This window comes from Buteo buteo, chromosome 12, assembly GCF_964188355.1.
Source record: "Buteo buteo chromosome 12, bButBut1.hap1.1, whole genome shotgun sequence".
Classification (NCBI taxonomy): Eukaryota; Metazoa; Chordata; class Aves; order Accipitriformes; family Accipitridae; genus Buteo; species Buteo buteo.
This window is the reverse complement of record NC_134182.1, coordinates 5,030,601-5,048,640: the sequence shown is the minus strand read 5'-3', so window position 1 is coordinate 5,048,640 and position 18,040 is coordinate 5,030,601. Positions and strand designations below refer to the sequence as shown.

The 18,040-nt window shown below is 43.7% G+C and overlaps 1 protein-coding gene across 1 annotated transcript; it reads left to right on the top strand.

The window, feature by feature from the left end:
- Nucleotides 1-355: 355 nt before the first annotated feature.
- PCARE (photoreceptor cilium actin regulator) lies at nt 356-8,421 on the top strand. Its single transcript, XM_075042008.1, has 2 exons — nt 356-4,119; nt 8,256-8,421. The coding sequence occupies exons 1-2, from the start codon at nt 356-358 to the stop codon at nt 8,383-8,385; spliced, it is 3,894 nt and encodes a 1,297-aa protein (XP_074898109.1). The 3' UTR covers nt 8,386-8,421.
- Nucleotides 8,422-18,040: the final 9,619 nt, after the last annotated feature.

The window sequence follows — 18,040 nt, the reverse complement described above, 5'->3', positions numbered from 1 at the left end:
TATTTGTAGTGGACATCTGTCAAGACAGAAGTGAGGCACACAAGTCCTCTTAATCCATTAGCTCTAAATGCAGCAGAGCTTTCACACTCCCTTTTTGAATCAAGGAAGAACACCTGAGTTGGAACGTACCACGGAGCAGGGCACAACTTCAAGAGCAGATCCTAGGCAGTAAGCACGTGAGATTTCAAGGCAAACAACAATGAAAACTGACAACAGAACTGGGATCGTGATGGAAAGCTCATGAGAAAAAGGCCAGTCTGCAGTTCGGGACGAAACAGTGAGTTTAATTCTTTGTTGTGTTTTCCCTAGTTCATCTGGATTTTTAATCAAAAATAAAGCCAAAGACGGAGAAAAGATGGGCTGCACACCTTCTCACAGTGAGATTGCTAATACTATTGCAAGAAGTAGTCTTAAGGCTTTGAATAAACCCAAAAGTATTTTGCGTATTGATCCAGGAGAGAAAGGAATCCCTCTGCTGGTTAAAGGTTCATCTTGCTACTATATTGATGAATTCCACCAATATGAGATCCAGAGGAAAGAAAAGGAGGATAAACTATCAGAGGAGGACAAAAATGATCATTTGCAGTTATATTCCAAGGCTCATTCAGATCCCCTGATTTCCAGGGAAGACAAAAAAATTGAGAGGACAGCCACAGATGCTGAAGTCGTTATGTCCAAACTGATTGAGTCTCAAAAACACATCACTGAGGCCATACAGATCAGAAAGCAAAGCTCCTGTGAATCGGAAGCATCAGCTTTCATTTGGGATGACAAGAATGAAAGCAATGCAAAGCAAATCCCAAAGAAAGGAAAGAAGCAAAAAAATCATAAGCTGGCAAAGCAAGGTCGACCTAGCAAAAGTAAAGAAAAGTCTGTTTTGGCCCCGTGCGAGACAGAGAAAAAGGTAGATTTCCCAGAAGTGCTTGTTAAGGCTCATCAGAGTGCATACGCCTACTTAAATCCCAACCTCTCCAAGTATGAATCTATACTTCACATGGCCAACCAGGCTACCCAAACTCAGCTCTTCCTACAGCAGATGGTAACCTTTTTGGTACTTCGCTTTGATGAAATCAACCAGCTCTTGGAAGAAATTGCCAATGATGGGGAAAATCTTCTCAAAGATGTAGGTGGGAATCTGGCATGGCCAGCAGAAAAAGGTGATTTGAAGGAGCACCCTGATCTCCTGCAACAACTACTGCAGTACACAGTCAATAAAATGCAGTTACTGAGTGGGACGCTGGCCTCCCTCACCTCCGACGCCCTGCAGGAGACATGCAGCTACCTGCAGTCTGCTGCAAGCACCTTGGAAGGAAAACTGAAAGCAAAGCAAAGCTTTGATGAGCGCCTGCTACAGACGGTGAGGCTGCTTGAAGCCTCAACGGTGGGATCCTCCCCGTCCCAAGGCGATGACAGGACTCTGTATTCTGAGGACAGTGGCATTGGCGTGGACAACGAATCCCTCAAAGAGTTCAGTGCTCTCAGCCAGCACGGAGGACAAGCAAGCTGTGATTCCTGTGCACATGGACATCTGTCTCACAAGCACGCCAGAACAGTCGAGCACGTGCCTGATGGGACAGTGTCACCGGGCACAGCTGCATCCCATGGCTGTGCGCTTGAAAGGCATTTTAAAGGTATATTTTATTCATCTGTGCAGAGCAGGGAAGCGACTTCTTGTCAGGGTGGAGTACCAGGGGGCATTTCTACCATGCCCCAATATGCAAGCTTGAGCAAAAGCCATTGCTATAACTCCTTCCAGTCTGACTCTACTCAGGAAGGTGAACATTTCAAAATCTGTGAATCAATAGATTTTCCTTCTGATGATGATGATGACGACGATGAAGGGAGCACCCTGGGGGAGGATGACGACAACACAAGTTTATCAGAAATGGGGAAGGATGTTCTGCCAAGGAGGTCCCTATCTTCACCTGCACTTGCTGATAACACACAAAGGCAGTCCACCAAGAGGACGGAGAACGCAGAGACAGAGGAGATTATTCTGAAGATGAAAGATGCCATCAGCGAAAAAATTAAGTTTGTCCCAGCTAAATCCAGGCGTAAAGAATGGATAGAGGATGAGAGTGGAAGAGCAGTCCTAACAACAAGGCCCAGTACAGCAACGGGCAGCCAGAAAACCTTCAGGAAACAGCAACGGTCCAGGTCAGAGGAGTCCCTCAGGAGCCAGGCAGAGGACCCGACCCTCCTAGAGCTTCAGAGAACTCAAAAAGAGCTCAGCAAAAGGCTGCAAATGTTTTATGGAAAGAAGGATACGGATGTCAACCCAGAGCCTTGGAAATCAAGAACAGCACTCTATCTGCAGGATGAGCAACTTATGTCTATGTCCTCCAGCAAACTGAAGGCGTGCCTCTCAAAAAATTTCAGCATCCTGCCTAACCAGGATAAAGTCCCTTTGTTCACAGTTGATCAAAATCCTGCCCATCAGCTGGATGAAAAAAGAGGCAGGAAGCCTTTAAGAGCTACTGTGCCCACCCAGGAGACATCAGGAGGCAAAGAAAAGGAGCCTCCTGGAGCCCAAACGCTCAGTGGCAGCAGCTGTGCCCCCCGACAGACTGTCAAAAAGCTTATCGAAACGTTCAGTCCTACTGACGACCTTGTAAAAGATGCACCTTTGAGATCTTTAGGACCAATAAAGTGCATCAGAAAATTTGGACTTCCAGTCATCCCACCCACCATTCCCTTTCAGAGAGGCCTAGCACCTTTAAATCTTAAGCATCGTATTTCCCCAGTAGAAGACACAAACCCTTTGAACACCGATGGAGTTTCTTCTGACTTCCCAAATGCCTTTCCTCCTGCACCAGCTACAGAATTAAGCAAGAAGGACACAAAGGAAGAGACTGGTGAAGACATTGAGAGCCTGCCACCACCACCACCTGAAATGTTAATGGACACTTCTTTTGACTTATCTGAGCCTGAAGAAACTGCAAGAATAGAACGAAACTCTTCAGAAGATGCCAAAAAGCCCACCAAAACAGAATTTCATGCTACTAAGAGATCACAAGTTTCCCCAAAAATGAAAGCCTCCCTTCAGTCCATTGACTTATTGCCAAGTAAAAATATCAGCGGCCCCAGTGCAATTGCTAATAAAGGTCTAAGGAATACTGGAGCAGGGGATGAGAAACTGCAGAGGTACTCTCTGGAGCTGAACCCTACCAACGTGCACATCCCTACCCAGGAGGAGATATTGGCAACCCAAAGAAAAGAGGCTGCAGATTTGTACAAGCAAACTCATAAAATTATTCCTCTTCAAAATCCCAGTGGGGTTTCAAAACCACACAGCAACAGCTCAGAGAGCAAAGAGCCCAATTCACCTGCGTCTTCAGTGCAATACCAGAAGCACGGTTCTCCCGATTCGCTCAGGAGAAACGAAAAAGGCTCAGCGTTTGCCAGGAGGGTCTCCCCAGTGAGAACTCCTCCTTCTTCTCCGCCAACTGAGAAACGGCTTTTCAGCCCCCCAACACACCACAGACACTCTCTGCAGGCTTTTAGCAACCCGCAACAGAGCTCACCCACCGCGCAGAGGAAACCCAGTCCCCCCTCCAGCCCCAGGGTGCCCAGCCCACCCTTGCAGAAGAAGCTGCCCTCTCCGCCACCCCAGCGAAAACCACTCAGCCCTCCCGCGGGACACAGGCAAAGCTCGCTGACGCCGCACCGGCTCCCGGGCTCCCCATCCTACCGCCAAGATGCAAGCCCCCCCCCATTCCCCACTGCCCCCTCCCCACCAACTTCCCCATCGCGCTCCTACAAGGGGCCAAGAGCTGGGCTGGATGCTGGGGACGAGCACCAGCTCTCCTCCTCCAAAAGGGGCAGCAATGTCCGTTCGATATTTTGCCCCGCCACCTCTTCCTTATTTGAAGCCAGACCTCCACCGGTACCCACCAAAGCCGCTGCGGAGGCAACCAGCCAGCCTGAAGCTTCACAGATTTCCCAAAAGAGCAGTCTGCTTTTCCGGCAGCCCGGAGACCGGACTAGAAAGCTGTCCCTGAGTGCTGCCAATCCTCAGCCTTTCGTGAGGAGAAGTTTCTCTGACCGCCGACCAGGGGTCCAGTTTCGTCTTCCAGCTCCCGTAACAGCTGGCAGCGAACCTGCGCTTAACCAAGCAAGGTAAGAAACCTTCCACTTTAGGCTGAGAAAGCAGAAGCATAACACTGCATCGGCTTTCTAAACTCCTGATGGGAGTTTAATGTCGTTAGAGATTTCCCAGAAAAGTGGCCTGTTCATGTACAGAACAGATGGCTGGGCAAAGTTAGCACTGTAGTTGAACTAGATGATTCTTGTGGATCCCTTCCAACTGAAATTATTCTCTTGTCTTCTATTATATTGCCCCAGATTTCAGTAGACTACCAGTTTGAGTAAAGGGAAGAGTTAATTTTCCACGGCTTGCTCAAGCCTTAGACTTACACATCTGCTGTGACAGGCACCCCAGGGAAAATTCAGTGTTGGTTTCATGGCACAGAACTCCCCTTATTTGCATGGGGGCTAAAGACATCCACATTCAATTCCTAAAAGATCTGAAGTAACCCTCAGGTTATAAATATCTTTAAATAACCATGAGAAGGTAGGCTTGGACCGAGAGGAAGGGTATCATTCCTAAAATCAGCCTTTAAGCCAGTAAACTGTTCAGCTGAAATCTGTATTAGAATGTTTCTAATCAGCTGGCAAGAATGGCAGACAGATAATGTGTAGGCAAAGATCTGTATGGACGTAATTATAGCTTGAAATTTTGAGCTTCTTGTGTAGGCTTTCAGGTCTGGATGCTGATTTCAGGTCTGACGGGTCCCAGTTTTCAAAGTGGAAAAACCTCCCATGGCTACTGGAGATTCATTGCTCTGAAAAAGTCAGTTTAAATAAATTGAAGCATCAACATACACCAATTCCAAGTCTGCAAAAGCATTGATGGCCATTGTTAAAAAATCTGAGCTTAGCTTTAAATTTTCTCTACCACTTAAAAAAAAAAAAAAGAAATCACAAAACCAGCCAGAAAACAGGAATGGGTATTAGGGAATACACAAAGATCAGTGTAACAGCCTAGAGTTACAAAGTGGTGTTATTCTAGTTTCTTAGCATCTTAGGATGTTTAAGTCTATTAAGCTCTATGCTACGCAAGAGGATTAAGACCCTTCTCAGGTAACCTTTCCTCATGTGAGGAGTACTTTTACTCTTGCCACAGAACAGCTGAAATCACATGAATCATCCCCATGAGTAGGGATTGCAAGACTAATCCTAGCAGGAGTTAAAATCACGCAAGCACTCAATGCATTGCAAGTACAGGGACAGTCGTGGATACTGAAGTCCCCAAAGACAGAATAAGGACCAAGTTTCCCACACTGACAGTAGAGGAATGTGCTGAACAAAACATGCAAAAAACAGTGGGAAATGCAAACCGTTTTGCATTCCCAGTTCTAATATTGCATTATATTCTGACATTTGAAGATTTCCTGAAAGTCCTGTACATTGTTGCTGGGTTTTCTGTTGTTGTTATGTACTGTGTGAAGTCAGCGTTGTCTACTCCAGTGCCTGCTAGCAGAAATAAATGTTTTCAAAAGAGGCTTTATGTCAAACCTTGCAAGACAAAAGCCCTTGGCAGCTTTATGGATCAGTTTTAAAAACAGTCTATTATAAATTGTTAGCTAATTTATGCTTCAATGGGGTGTATTATCTTTCTATTGTAGTCTGTCAGAACATAGAGAGTAATATAAAAAAATAACTGTAAATAAAATCATCCCCTTCATGAAAAAAATTATATATCCTAATGTTATGATATACAGCACTTTGGAAGAACTATATGTATCCTGAGCCAAATTCAGCTTACCATTTATACAAATGGACATCAAAAGTAGTCCTACTGAGTTAGTCCAAATTTATATCAATATAAGCAAAAGGGAAATTTAGCCCATTAATTACCACACACACTGATTTAAGATGCAATACACTACTGTGTGTTTTCTTACGCTTAAAATAAGCTGCCTTCAGTAAATTTTTACAGACATTGCATTGAATGGTCTAATACAAATACCACAGCAAATGTGCCAATGGCCAAAGAAGGACCATTTTAGGAATCAGCACGTGGCCAAAGTTCCAAGAGCCCCTCACATCACTGCTGTTCATCTTCCACTGAGGACCGGAGCGGTCGCCACAGCTGTGAGCACCACATCCCTGTGCACAGATGCTGACCCCTGCTCTCATAGCAGATGCAATAACAGACAAAGCACCACACTCTGATCCATCTTTCCCCTTCAAGTTCATTAAACATCCAGGGCTTCCTCTGCTTTGCAATTCATTTAGCTGACAGAGGGAAATTTCAAAATGTCTCCCTAAACCAGATGTTGTATACCTAAACCTGCTCATTCTGGCCATGTTTGCATCTGGTCTCAAATTCACAAGCTATTCCCACCCAGCTGTCAATCTCCTCTCCTGCATTCCTTCCCTTGCTCTACCTCTCCTCTCCAAATATAACAATGCCTTTTTTTTGTCCGTGTGGGGGTTTTGTGTGTTACTAGCAGCTTCAAACACTAGTTGCAGGAGGGAGGGGAGACAGAGTCAAACCTGCAAAAGCATCACTCTTTTATGGGTAAAACATTTTGAAAATCAGTGAGTTAGCCAGTTTGTCCCATGCTCACAAACTCCAGGATAGATCCCTCCACTTTTTCCATGCCCAATTAAAACATCCATTTGCTGAGAAGCAGATTGCTAAAGATAATCTGGCAGGAGCCTGTACAAGCAACGTGTTCCTCATCAGGCAGCTGAGTCCCCTCTCCCACCCACCCTATTTTAGCAGAAACACACACAAAAAAAGTCAACTTCTAACTCATTTTGCTAGCTAGCATTGCCAGGCATTAAACGTCAGTGCTGTGCACAGATTTGAGTGTCTCCTGCACCGTCACTGCTCCCCTACAAGGCAAAAAGCGCTCCTTTCCCAAGCATGTCTCCTGCCCATCCCATGCTCTAAGAAAGTATCAGGACTTAAAATACCGTTACCCCTAACTAGGGCTGGAGCTAGAGCTTTTCTGTTTAGTCTTAGGGTACCTGGACAAGAGTTTCAGGCTCATGTTTCAGTGCTCAAGTCAGTACAACCGGTTCCCATCTGGACAGCCTGTGGATGGATAGACTGGGCTAAATTTGCTGGTTTCTAAGCTTGGTCATTTGACAGCAATCAGCAGTTATTGGCATCTTATCAAGGCTTAACATGTACAATTGCTCTGCTCACAGAAATCTTGTTAATCTGTAATAGGACTTCTGTGTATACAGTTAAATGAAATAATATTTCATTGAGACTGCTAATCTCCCAAGAGGTAGAGCAGAGATAAAAGATTAAATGCTATCGCCTTTAAGATACTCTTCAAGGAGGGCTCAAGAATGGATTGGGTTGACTGAATCAGGCCCAAAGCAAGTAGCCCAAGTGAGACCTTCTGCAGCTGGGGGTTATTTGAATCTGGATTAGTTTCATGGCTGGCCGTGTATCACAATCCTCTTCATTCGGCAGTTCAAATCATTAAAGTCCTAGCAGTCAGAATAGGAAAGTAACAGCTTGTCTGTGGTTGAAATCTAATTCAGTTTAGCAGTTTATGTACTTAAAATACAGTAATGATTCCCAAATAACTCTGGAATATTTCCCCATATTGAGCTTAAGCCACTCTAATTAGTTACAGCAACACAGGGCACATTTCAGCACGAAGGCCCGTGGCGTGAGATATTGATGACTAGTTCCACTGCTATAATCAGTGTTGATTCATAAAGTCCCTGTGCCCCTAGAGATTGCCAATGCGACCTCAGGAACATCATTTACACTTTCTGTGTCTCAGTTCCCCTGTCTCAAGAGTGGCAGATTTATACCACCAGAATACCCGTCCCACAGTCATTTTGGCATACTCAGAAATCACTGTAGCCACGCTAAGCAGATGCATAACAGAGTTAAGACCTTTTCTCCAGGAGTCTGGAACAAGACTTTTCATTCAAATCTGTCTCTATCTGCAAGTGAACCCAGATTCACACCGATCCCCTGTTAAACATACAAAACACTAGCTTCCCAAGAGAGTTTTGGGAGGGGCAGTACAGTGCATTTGGCATCACAAGAATAAAATCTGGATGGTGCATATAAAGAGCATGTATACAGGAGGAGGCAGGGCGTGACACAGTATTGTGCAGCATTTGCGCTTCGTGGGTTTACGTTGTCTAATCAGCGCTGTTTTTAAAAGTCATGATTCATTAGCCTCTTAACTTAAGCATCTTTCCTTCTGCAGCTTGGAGGAGGGCCCTAGAAAAGCAGGCGACTCTTGGAACAGCCCTTGCGTTCCTGAAATCAAGGAGTCCAACAGATCCGCTTCCCACCCCGAGCTCTACGTTGTGGGCCAGGGGCTGCAGAGGGACTGACAGCAGAAGCACCCACGAAGGCAGAGGCACGAGCAACGCCAGAGGGCCCAGAGGAAGGAAACAGCCTTACCCAAGCCTCCGAAAACACGGCTTCATTTTTTCTCGCAAGGAAACAATATGATGGCATTGCATCTAAAAACCCAAACTGGCCCCAACAATCTAATGAAGTATCAGCAGAGTGGTAGCCACCTGCTTCCCCTTTGGATTGCATTTTATGGTTTAACTCGAAGATCTACGCTGAGCAAAAGAAACACTTTGCAGCTGGGTGAGTCTGAGGCAAATTGGTTTGATAAAGACAGGACCTGTAGCCAAGTCCTTTGTTTCACTGTTTATCTAAAGGGGTTCCAAAACTATCAGAAATTATCATTATTTTACATGTTATTTATTCAGGAGGCATCACAGTTTCAGTTATGTAAAAAATGGCTGTTGTGACATTTCCAGCGGAGGAGGTAAAGTCCTGGACTGGTTGAGTTTTATAGCAAAAACATCAATGCCTTCAGCAAAGCCACGTCTTTACACTAGGTATTTACCAACATGCAGAGAGAGAATAAGGTCAAATACAAGTTAAAGCACGATAACCCCTTTTAAAGGAATAAAATTAGGGATCTTATTCCTTCAAAAAGGCTTTGATCTTCTAAATCACCTTTGATTATCATGTAATCTCATCACCTCTAGTTTCCAGGGTACAAGGCTTAATCCTGATTAGAGTGGTTTTGTAATAGCCCAATCAAACAACATTATAAATCCTGAGGCACCTAAGGACATGTATCTTTTTCTTTTTTTTTTTTTTTCCATAAAAGAAGAGAATGCTACCATTGAGAATCCTGTTCTCCCCAAAACAGGTTTATATTCTTTCTGATTTATGCAGTTTGAGGGAATTTATTGTAATTTCACCGAAAAGTCTAGACAGATTCTTGTTAATAAAAACACAAGTTATTTACAGTTGATTAATGCTAGGCTTTTACAGCACTCACTGGAATACAGTTTCAGAATTTACTGGATCTTGCTCACCTAACTAATTTATCACCACAATTAAGATGCAACTTTTAATTAATGTAACTTTAATTAATTTAATTTTATGTGTTTTCGTATGCAACTTTAGTACAGAACAAGATCCAGAAAAAAAAGCCACTTGCAGTCCTATTTTGATAAGAAAAGTTTTAATTTTTCCTACAGTTTTCATGGTGTTGGTGTCTGGGCACTTCACTTTCACACAGGATTTTTAACCCTTCCTGCCCACCTTCATGATGGGGGAACTGAGGTTCATCTGATGCTGTACAAGGAATACCTTTGGACACTGAACTCCTGAGTTTCAGTCTAGTGCCTTAATCACAACCATCCTTCAATAAGCTCAGTGCCATTTTACACCACAGACACAAGGAAACCTTAATTGTTATGTTTAAGGTGGGGGTTTGAATATAAAGAAGTAACTCGCCGTGAATAGATGCTTTGGATTGTCAGGGGTTTGTGAGCTTGAGGTGGCAGAACAGCCATACCCACAGTGAACAGCCAGGACATGTCAACAGATCCACCCTGTAACCACACAGGCAGATGCACCATCCCCTATCAAGTTCAAAATCACCAGGGAGATACTGCAAAGATCATCAGCAGAGCAAACGCTGCAGGCCAGTCTTCTCTTTCATCGGAAGTGTAGTTCTCTCCCAACTGCATAAAAATACAAATACATTTTTGCATGGATTTGGGGGTTGTCTGTTCTGCTGGCAGTAGCCACCCAGAGCAGAAACAAACCAGAAATATGGCAGCAGAAAACCAGTACTTTGCACACCTAAATGTAGCTTTGAAGGTGAAAACATAACAGCGGGAGGACAGCTACTACAATCATTTTATCTTTTTATGGTTTTATGCTGAAATTTCCCAGCATCCATGATGGGTGATAAGAGAAAGTATTTATTCATACCGCAAGCACCAAATTCTGTGGTGCAAGAGCTGCAGCAGCACATGGAACAACACTTCAGCAATCAAGCTGGAAACCTCCTCACATGTCTGCTAGCTGGACATGGAGTCAGCCAAAGCCTCTTTCCCCAAAAACCAGGCTCCCCTGAAGATGTGGTACATGAGTCGGCATCCTACCACAGCATCTCCCCCAGCTTTGACTAAGGCCGTGGTCTTCAGGAGGCTCATTGCAAACATGACCCCACCTAAGCACTGCTGAAGGACTCTGATGCTGCCCTAAGGATGCTGCAGCAAACTGAGCGTTGTATTCAACAGAGGTTCTCCAGGAGCAAGCTATTAGTTTGTAACATGAACTCATGACGACATATAGCTAACAGATTCTCTTCAGCACAGTTAATGTACAGGACTCTTGCAAATAAGGTGTTTACCCTCAATTGCATTGCAAGAATGAGATTAAGAGTAACTATAGTACGCAGGAAGTGATAGGTTGGTTCACCACTTTTTAAAAGAAAAAAAAATATTTTTTTTTTTACAGGTGTTTTGGACAACGCTTCCATTTTTCATGAATACAACATTTATGGAATACAATTGTTTTATAAGACCATACTCAACATTAAGGTTTATTTTTTACGGATGTAAATAAATCAGAGTTTTTATATGCAGGGTATGAGTTTGATGTCTCTTACATTCTGTATGCAACCAGCTTAAATCTTAGCCCAATGTTATACTATTGATTCCTTCCTTACTGCACAAGCTAGTGCCCTGTGCTATAAAAAGTCTGTTTGCTTCCTTCGTCCCCACCCCAGCACAAGCTTGCCTAGTTTTGTGTTTTACTGGTCTATCAATTAATTTAGGTTGCATTTCCATTAAGCAAATACATCTTTTTTAGGCTACAAGATCAAGCCTGGACACTGACAGACCAGAGCATACGTCAGCTGTGCTTCCACCCCTCCCCTGCCCTGATATAAGCTTGAGCTACCTGGCAATTTTGTACTCGGTTCAGTAGAGCGTCTATGTACAACCACAGCTAACTCAAGCATGGGGTGTTGGGTTTGTCCTAAGGGTTAAAATCAAGCGGAGTCTCATCGCAGAGGGGTTGAGCACAGAGTGAAGCGGTATCAGTTTTCCAGCCAGGGCTTCATAGCTGCCAAAACGGCAGCTAACAGCTCCGTGCTGCACTTGATCTGCAGACCTTTAACAAGCTGGCAGCTGCCCTTGCTTCCAGTGACGCTGCTCAAATCTCAAACCCTTAAGGGACTTGTCATTCCATACCCTCAGCATCTGAAGATGACTAGAACACCAAAGCACTACACACACTCCAGTTGATTTGACTTCAAGAACTACCTCAGATACTGGCATTATGGTTGAGAATGCTATGCAGGTTATCAACAAAACCAGTGTATTACAGTGTTTGCACTGCCTCACCTCTTAACAGCCAAAGCATTTCATAATCATTTACGAAGTTTTATCATTAAGAGGAATATTCTGAGAAGTTATCCCCTTGGCTATAGGAAGGAAAGAAATCACAGCACAGAGATAAAGTAACCTCTTTCTTACTGTCAGGTCTCATCAGTAAGGAACTGCCAACATCTCCTGAAGAGAAATCCTTCTAGATTAGCAAATCATTAATCCTTCCACATCAGATATACTCACTGCCATCATGACTACAGCATGTAGAGATGCATGTTGCAGGTATGAACTTCAAACTGAGATTTTTATCTTCCTGGGCAAGACTCTGAAGGTTTCATAATGTTTGCAGTATGGATTAGGGGCTCACTTCCATGTTGTCCTCAGGTAAATGTGAAGGTTAATACAAACTCATAACTGTATATTGGATCATCTGAAAACTGGGGGCAAAGATCCCAAGTTTACATTTCTTGCCCACCGCCCTTTTTGGATGAATAATGAAAATATTAATGTAAATAAAAAAAAAAAACAAAACAAACCAAAAAAAACCACAAACCAACGTGCAGATACAAACAGTAAATAGCAGGACAAGGTGATCAAGACCCAGAACCGCGTTACCCCTCTGATCCTATTTCTGCTCATCTCACGTATGCCCGCCTTGCACCTGTCTCATTCCACCATCGCTAGCACAGAATTATCTACAGCGCTCCCCACCCCTAATTGCTCTCCACTTTATTGACACTCTGAATTTCAAAATCTGGCCTCTTACCTCTCTTCGTCATATTCTTTTCTAATATACAACTCTGTGACTGCATTAAGTAGCCCTGCGAGGATTTCTGAAGTTAGGCTGTGTAGAGTACACCCTTTATCAAGGTTATTTTAAAGGAGAAAGGGGTGATAAGCCTATCTTACTTCATATGAATCCCTCCTGCTTTAATAAAGTCTTCCTTGAGGCATAGATGAGTTGATTATATAGCAATTAAAGAGAATCTGAAAGCTTTCAATGTGATAGGCTGCCCTTCATTTATTATTACTGCTGCTGAACAACTGGGTCTTTAGTATACGAATGAACCAAAGCTGAAGCCTAAGGATGCTCACAAAGACCCATCCCTCCCCAGAGCAGTAACTGTAATGCTGCAAACAAAACTTTCCAGGCATTCCAGCAGACGCGCAAAGACACGTAGCAAGGCCAAGATGACTCTACAGGTAGAACCTAAACCAACAAATTCACTAGCTGCTTGACTTTTAAATGTGACTCTAAGAAGTCAATCTAATGGGGCAATTTCTGTCTTGCAGCCTTACCCCCTCTTATAAGTAATATCAGTTTAATATCTCTTACATCCAAACTGGAAATTAAACCCATCAGTGCAATACAATGGATTTCTCTTTTTTTTTTATTTTCAAAATGTTTTCCTCCACTTTGAAGCTTTGTGTCTCTTTGCTTGTAAATACAGTTAACGTGGACAATCAGGGCACAAGGCAATGCATCTTTCTGGACTTTTTTGAATATTGAGGTTTTTATCAATAACCCAATGTCCATGCAGATTTTTTCATCTTTATATTTCAGAGAAAACACATGCATATACATACATGCAGTAATTATCATGAGAGACCTGGCATACAAGTAGGTTTCTATAGCACAGTTTTTCATGTGGATAAGCCAGGGAACAGGGAGCATCAGGAATGCCCTGCTGTCACACAGCGCTCTGCAGTTGAGCAGCTAGTAAGACACACGTCTCCTGGTACGCAGTTACCTAATTCTGAGTCTTAGACAAATTTCATATCAGTCCACACTGCATAACAACAACAGGTGGTAACAGGGTATCTCTAAGGTGCAAAACAAAGAAATAATCTAGAAAACACCATGGACAATTAAAAAAAAAACCACAATACTACATTCTTCCCATTGAAAAACTCAGTGCCTCAGAACTACTTATCCTACCAATGGCCAAGAGAGGGAGAAAGCACGTACTGCATCTCTGAGCTCTGCTAGCGCAGGCAAGTCAACGATTTCCCGTTTCCAGCCCCACAGAGTTCCCCTGACAGCCAAATAGCTAGATTAAGCTTTTCCACAGAACAAAAGCCACTGGAAAGACCACAGCACAAGAAGTGCAGTAGGCATTTAGATGCTCAGTGTATTCCCAGCTTCCCTCGGCTGACCAATGTCCCTGCAGCCTGTCTACTCCCAACACACGATGAAGTTTTTTGTAACCTCTTCAGAGGTTGTTTACAAACCAGCAAAAATAGAAAAGTACTTCTTTAAATAAACAGCATACTAATAACTTTAAGATTCCTTTGACAGGTTTAATTTAGACTCATTGCAGCGAAAAGGAGATTAGGACTTGTGTGAGCTTCTCTATTCTTCAGATGATGCTTCCCAGGAGACTGATACACTCCACAAGTACAAGCAACAGCGCTGGGGCTGACCACCTCCCACCCACCCATTTGGGGATGACAAGCCAGTCCTGCAAAAAGGTAAGCAGAAATGAGCACAGGGCCCAATGGATCCAATTATCTCAAGTTTTCTATCTCAAATTTTCTTTCCCTCCTAAATTTGCATAAAACTGAGCCAAGACCCAAGCTATATCTAAATTTAGTTTTGTAAGCCAAGCACTTACCAGTACTCCGAAGCACCACCACGAGGACCATGCATCATCCACATTTGTTTATTACCACATTTGAAGACTAAGAAATGTTCCTGGTATGAAAGAGCAATGACTTTAAGGAGAGAAAAAAATGCCACCCTTGAAACAGTGGGTGTGCAGGTAGGTGTAAAGTTTCACTCCCTTTACTGTGATGTATTAAAAAGATCTGAGAGAATATTGGGGTGGGAAGTGGGGTAAACAGGCAGTTTATTTCCTTAATTTTGTCTCCAAGGAAAACCCAAAAGGACACATTCACTGTGCTGGTAATGACAACCCTACAAGCTCACAGAGTGTTCTTCCCTGCAACGTGCTACCCTGCCTGGGCTTTACTAGGCTAGGATTAGATCCATAGCTAAGCAAACACATGCAGCCACATAAAATAGATTTTTTTCCTTCAGAAAGCCTAATTAACACGTTACACGTGCATTTTCTTCTGTAACATCAGAAACTGGCAACCATGCAGACTTTGCTGTCAAAACATTACAGTTTGCACTGGGCTGTGAAGTGTTTTTCCCTAAGGCAGAGGAATAATGGCAGCTACAAATTAAAATGTAAGTTTAAAAGATTCAAATTATTATGAAATGAAACTGTTAAATAATTTCTTAAAAGGCAGCATTGTCAATGATCACACAGTCCACCAAGAGTCAGAGCTGAACCCAGAAGTGCTTGTTCCAGCTATGCAGGAATTCATTACACTGGCAAGCACTGGCCCACGGCAATAAATTATCACATACCTCTGGGCTGAATGGCACGCCGGCTGGAGTATAAATAGATCTGAGAAACCCTTCTCACCTGTTATTGGCTTCACGGTCAACTCGTCCTTCTGCAAACAAGTTACAAACAACACTACTTGTGTGCTGTCCTGGGTAAATACACATATATATGCTTTTTCAAAAGCAGTGCATGTTTTCCCAATGAAATATGTTTCCTCCTCTTACATAGACAATTGTGATTGAAGATAGCTACGAGCCAGAAATGACTCAGATTGCAAATGTGCAAAGCTTTGGGATTTGGACCAAGTTTTCTTTGTTCAGGTCTATTGTGAGCACAGAATACATTTAGTTAGAAAACTTCATTCTATACAGGACCTTTTGGGTACGTTGTCCCCCAAACATGTAAATAAATGGCACCATTGTAATGCCAAATGATCAACAGCAGCTGGAGATGACACAAAGAAGCCATGGCAAAAGAGGAAGAGGAGAGGCCCAGTGAGGAAAGGATATGGTGGGACAGATCTATTCCTTATTGCAATTGCACAGAGGAAGATTTTAGGCCATCACTTACTGGGACAAGAGCAGTCTGTAAGTTTGAAAAAAAAAAAATAATAGCTTTCTACAGGTGTGAAATGTGAACTACTATCAGCCCTGGGCAGGCCCAGAAGAGAGGTATGGTGTTACCATTACCTTCAAATGGAGTATTTATTGCAGAATCCCTGGGGAATGAATGAGCAGTGACGTCCCACAGCTGCAGAGGTCCAGCCTGCAAGGGCACATCCCAGAGCCAGCGGGCTGATTTAGCTGGAGGGCGGCTGTTCCCTGGGGAAACAGGAGCATGTTTTATTCGCACTGGGTGATGCTGAAAATAAAAACCTGCCAGAATAATACAGCAGTCAAAGCAATAGGGATCCTAGTACTGGCACAATTATATCCATATGAAAGTCGTTTTATTAGTATAGCCAATTTCCCTTCTTGGAATAACACGTACTACTATTCGAATATTTGCAGTGACAGAAATGTGTCAACACTGAGGAGTTTTACAGCCTAATATATTACATACACTGGCAGTATACACAGAGGAGGACTATTGTGCAGAGGAAGCGTCTCCATGCATAGACGAGTGCGTATAGATGTGCATGTGTCCGTAGAGAAAGCTGGAGCAGCAGCAGTCGAATCACAAGGGACATGAAATTTCAGGCTCTGCCTGAGAGCCTGGGCTTAACTGCAGTGCTGGCCACTGGGCACGTACGTCCTTTGCAGGACCCAGCAGCGGGTAGTGACAGACCTGCACATCCTGCAGCCTTCACTGCGGTCTCCAAAGGGGACAGTTTTTCCTTTCTGCTCTCAAACGCAGCAGAACATGCTAAACGGCTGTGAAAGTAGCACAGCCTTCATTTATTTGGGGCACAGCTTTTAACATAGAGAGAGGCTTTACAAGCTCCTTTACCATTGCCAGCTGCATTAAGAAAGTACTGGGGGGCTTTTAAGGATACACAGGGCAGTTTGTTGGCCAAACAAAGTTACTGGTTTTTTCAGCTAAAGATACCAAGGCACAGTAGAGGCTTAAAGGTTCAGGTCAACTCTAATTTTAACTAGAGTGGTTTTCTCACCTCTGCCTGTATCAAAGGCAGTATCACAGTATCAGGATTCAGTGTCAGCTGTCAGAGATTCGGTAGCAATGCAACCACTTTTATTCCCATCATCACTATTTAATAAGGATGAAAATAGCCACCTCAGTGCAGCCCCCCTCCCTCTGCTTGAGAGAGAGACTTCAGCAGCTGGTTCCCAATCCCACCTTTAACCTTGGCAAAAGCAAATTCTACCAGAATCACCTTATTACACTCCATGACCCAGCTGCACCTCTGCAAAAGCAAATTCTACCAGAATCACCTTATTACACTCCATGACCCAGCTGCACCTCTGCAAAAGCAGCTCCCTTCAGGTGCATTCTTCAATTCTCTCCTCCACCTCTCACAGCAGCACCATGAGACAGCATCAACATTACTTACAACAGCAGCCTTCAGCCTCCACGCCACACTTTGGGGCCATCCTTCCTTCCTTGTTCTCCCTCCCCGGCCACCGTCCCTATTTGCCATTCCTTTTTCCATACCATCCCCAAAGTCTTCTTGGCACTGGCAAGTTCATACATTCACATTGCTGCAGGGCTTTGTGGTTGCATTTCCACAGGGAGATTAGGGTCCAGCTAACACATTTGCATGGCACAAGCACTCAGAAGAGCAGGCGAGCCGTGCCACCAGGTACTTGCTTTGACTCTTGCTGAGAAGAAAGTGCCCATTTGAGGAAATGATGAATTTTGCAGACTGGATTCAGAGTGCGTAGCACCAGTCTCTCTATTCACACAACTTCAGAGGTCTAATGCCCCCTTGCACAGGGAGACGGCACAAACTCACTGCCTTCCTACTCTGTAGGGGAAGGTAAGCTTTATTCGCTCCTTTATGGTAGAAGCCATCTTACCTTTTACCCTCCACCTTCCCTTGATGACAACAACTCTTACCTTCAGCAAGCAGGAGGAACCATCTGTGACAGCCAGGGTCTGTCTTGGGGCTCTGGCAGGATGTAGGGTAAGAGTAAGCCAATGTTCAAGATTGCCATAAATTTCTTTTGCTATACTAACCTCTGCGGGTTAGCAGCTGCACTCCACATTAAATGCAATAATTAAATTAATTAAACTGGCCCTGCAAGTGCAGTTTGCAGTCCCCTCTCTGGTGAGACTTCTGTAATCAAGTTATAATAAAAATAAGTTAGAAAAATTAAGTATTTAAATTCTTACCAGTGCCAGAAGAAGATCCAACAGTGCTCTGCCTTCTGTTTGTATCATCCACAAACCTTAGTAGCTCCTTAATAACTTCTGAGATGTGCACCTGTGCAAACATGTGGCAGGAGAGCTCACCTGAGCTGAATCAACCCCTGCCCATTAACCCCTCTGCTTGTCACTGCAGAGAGTCACACTCG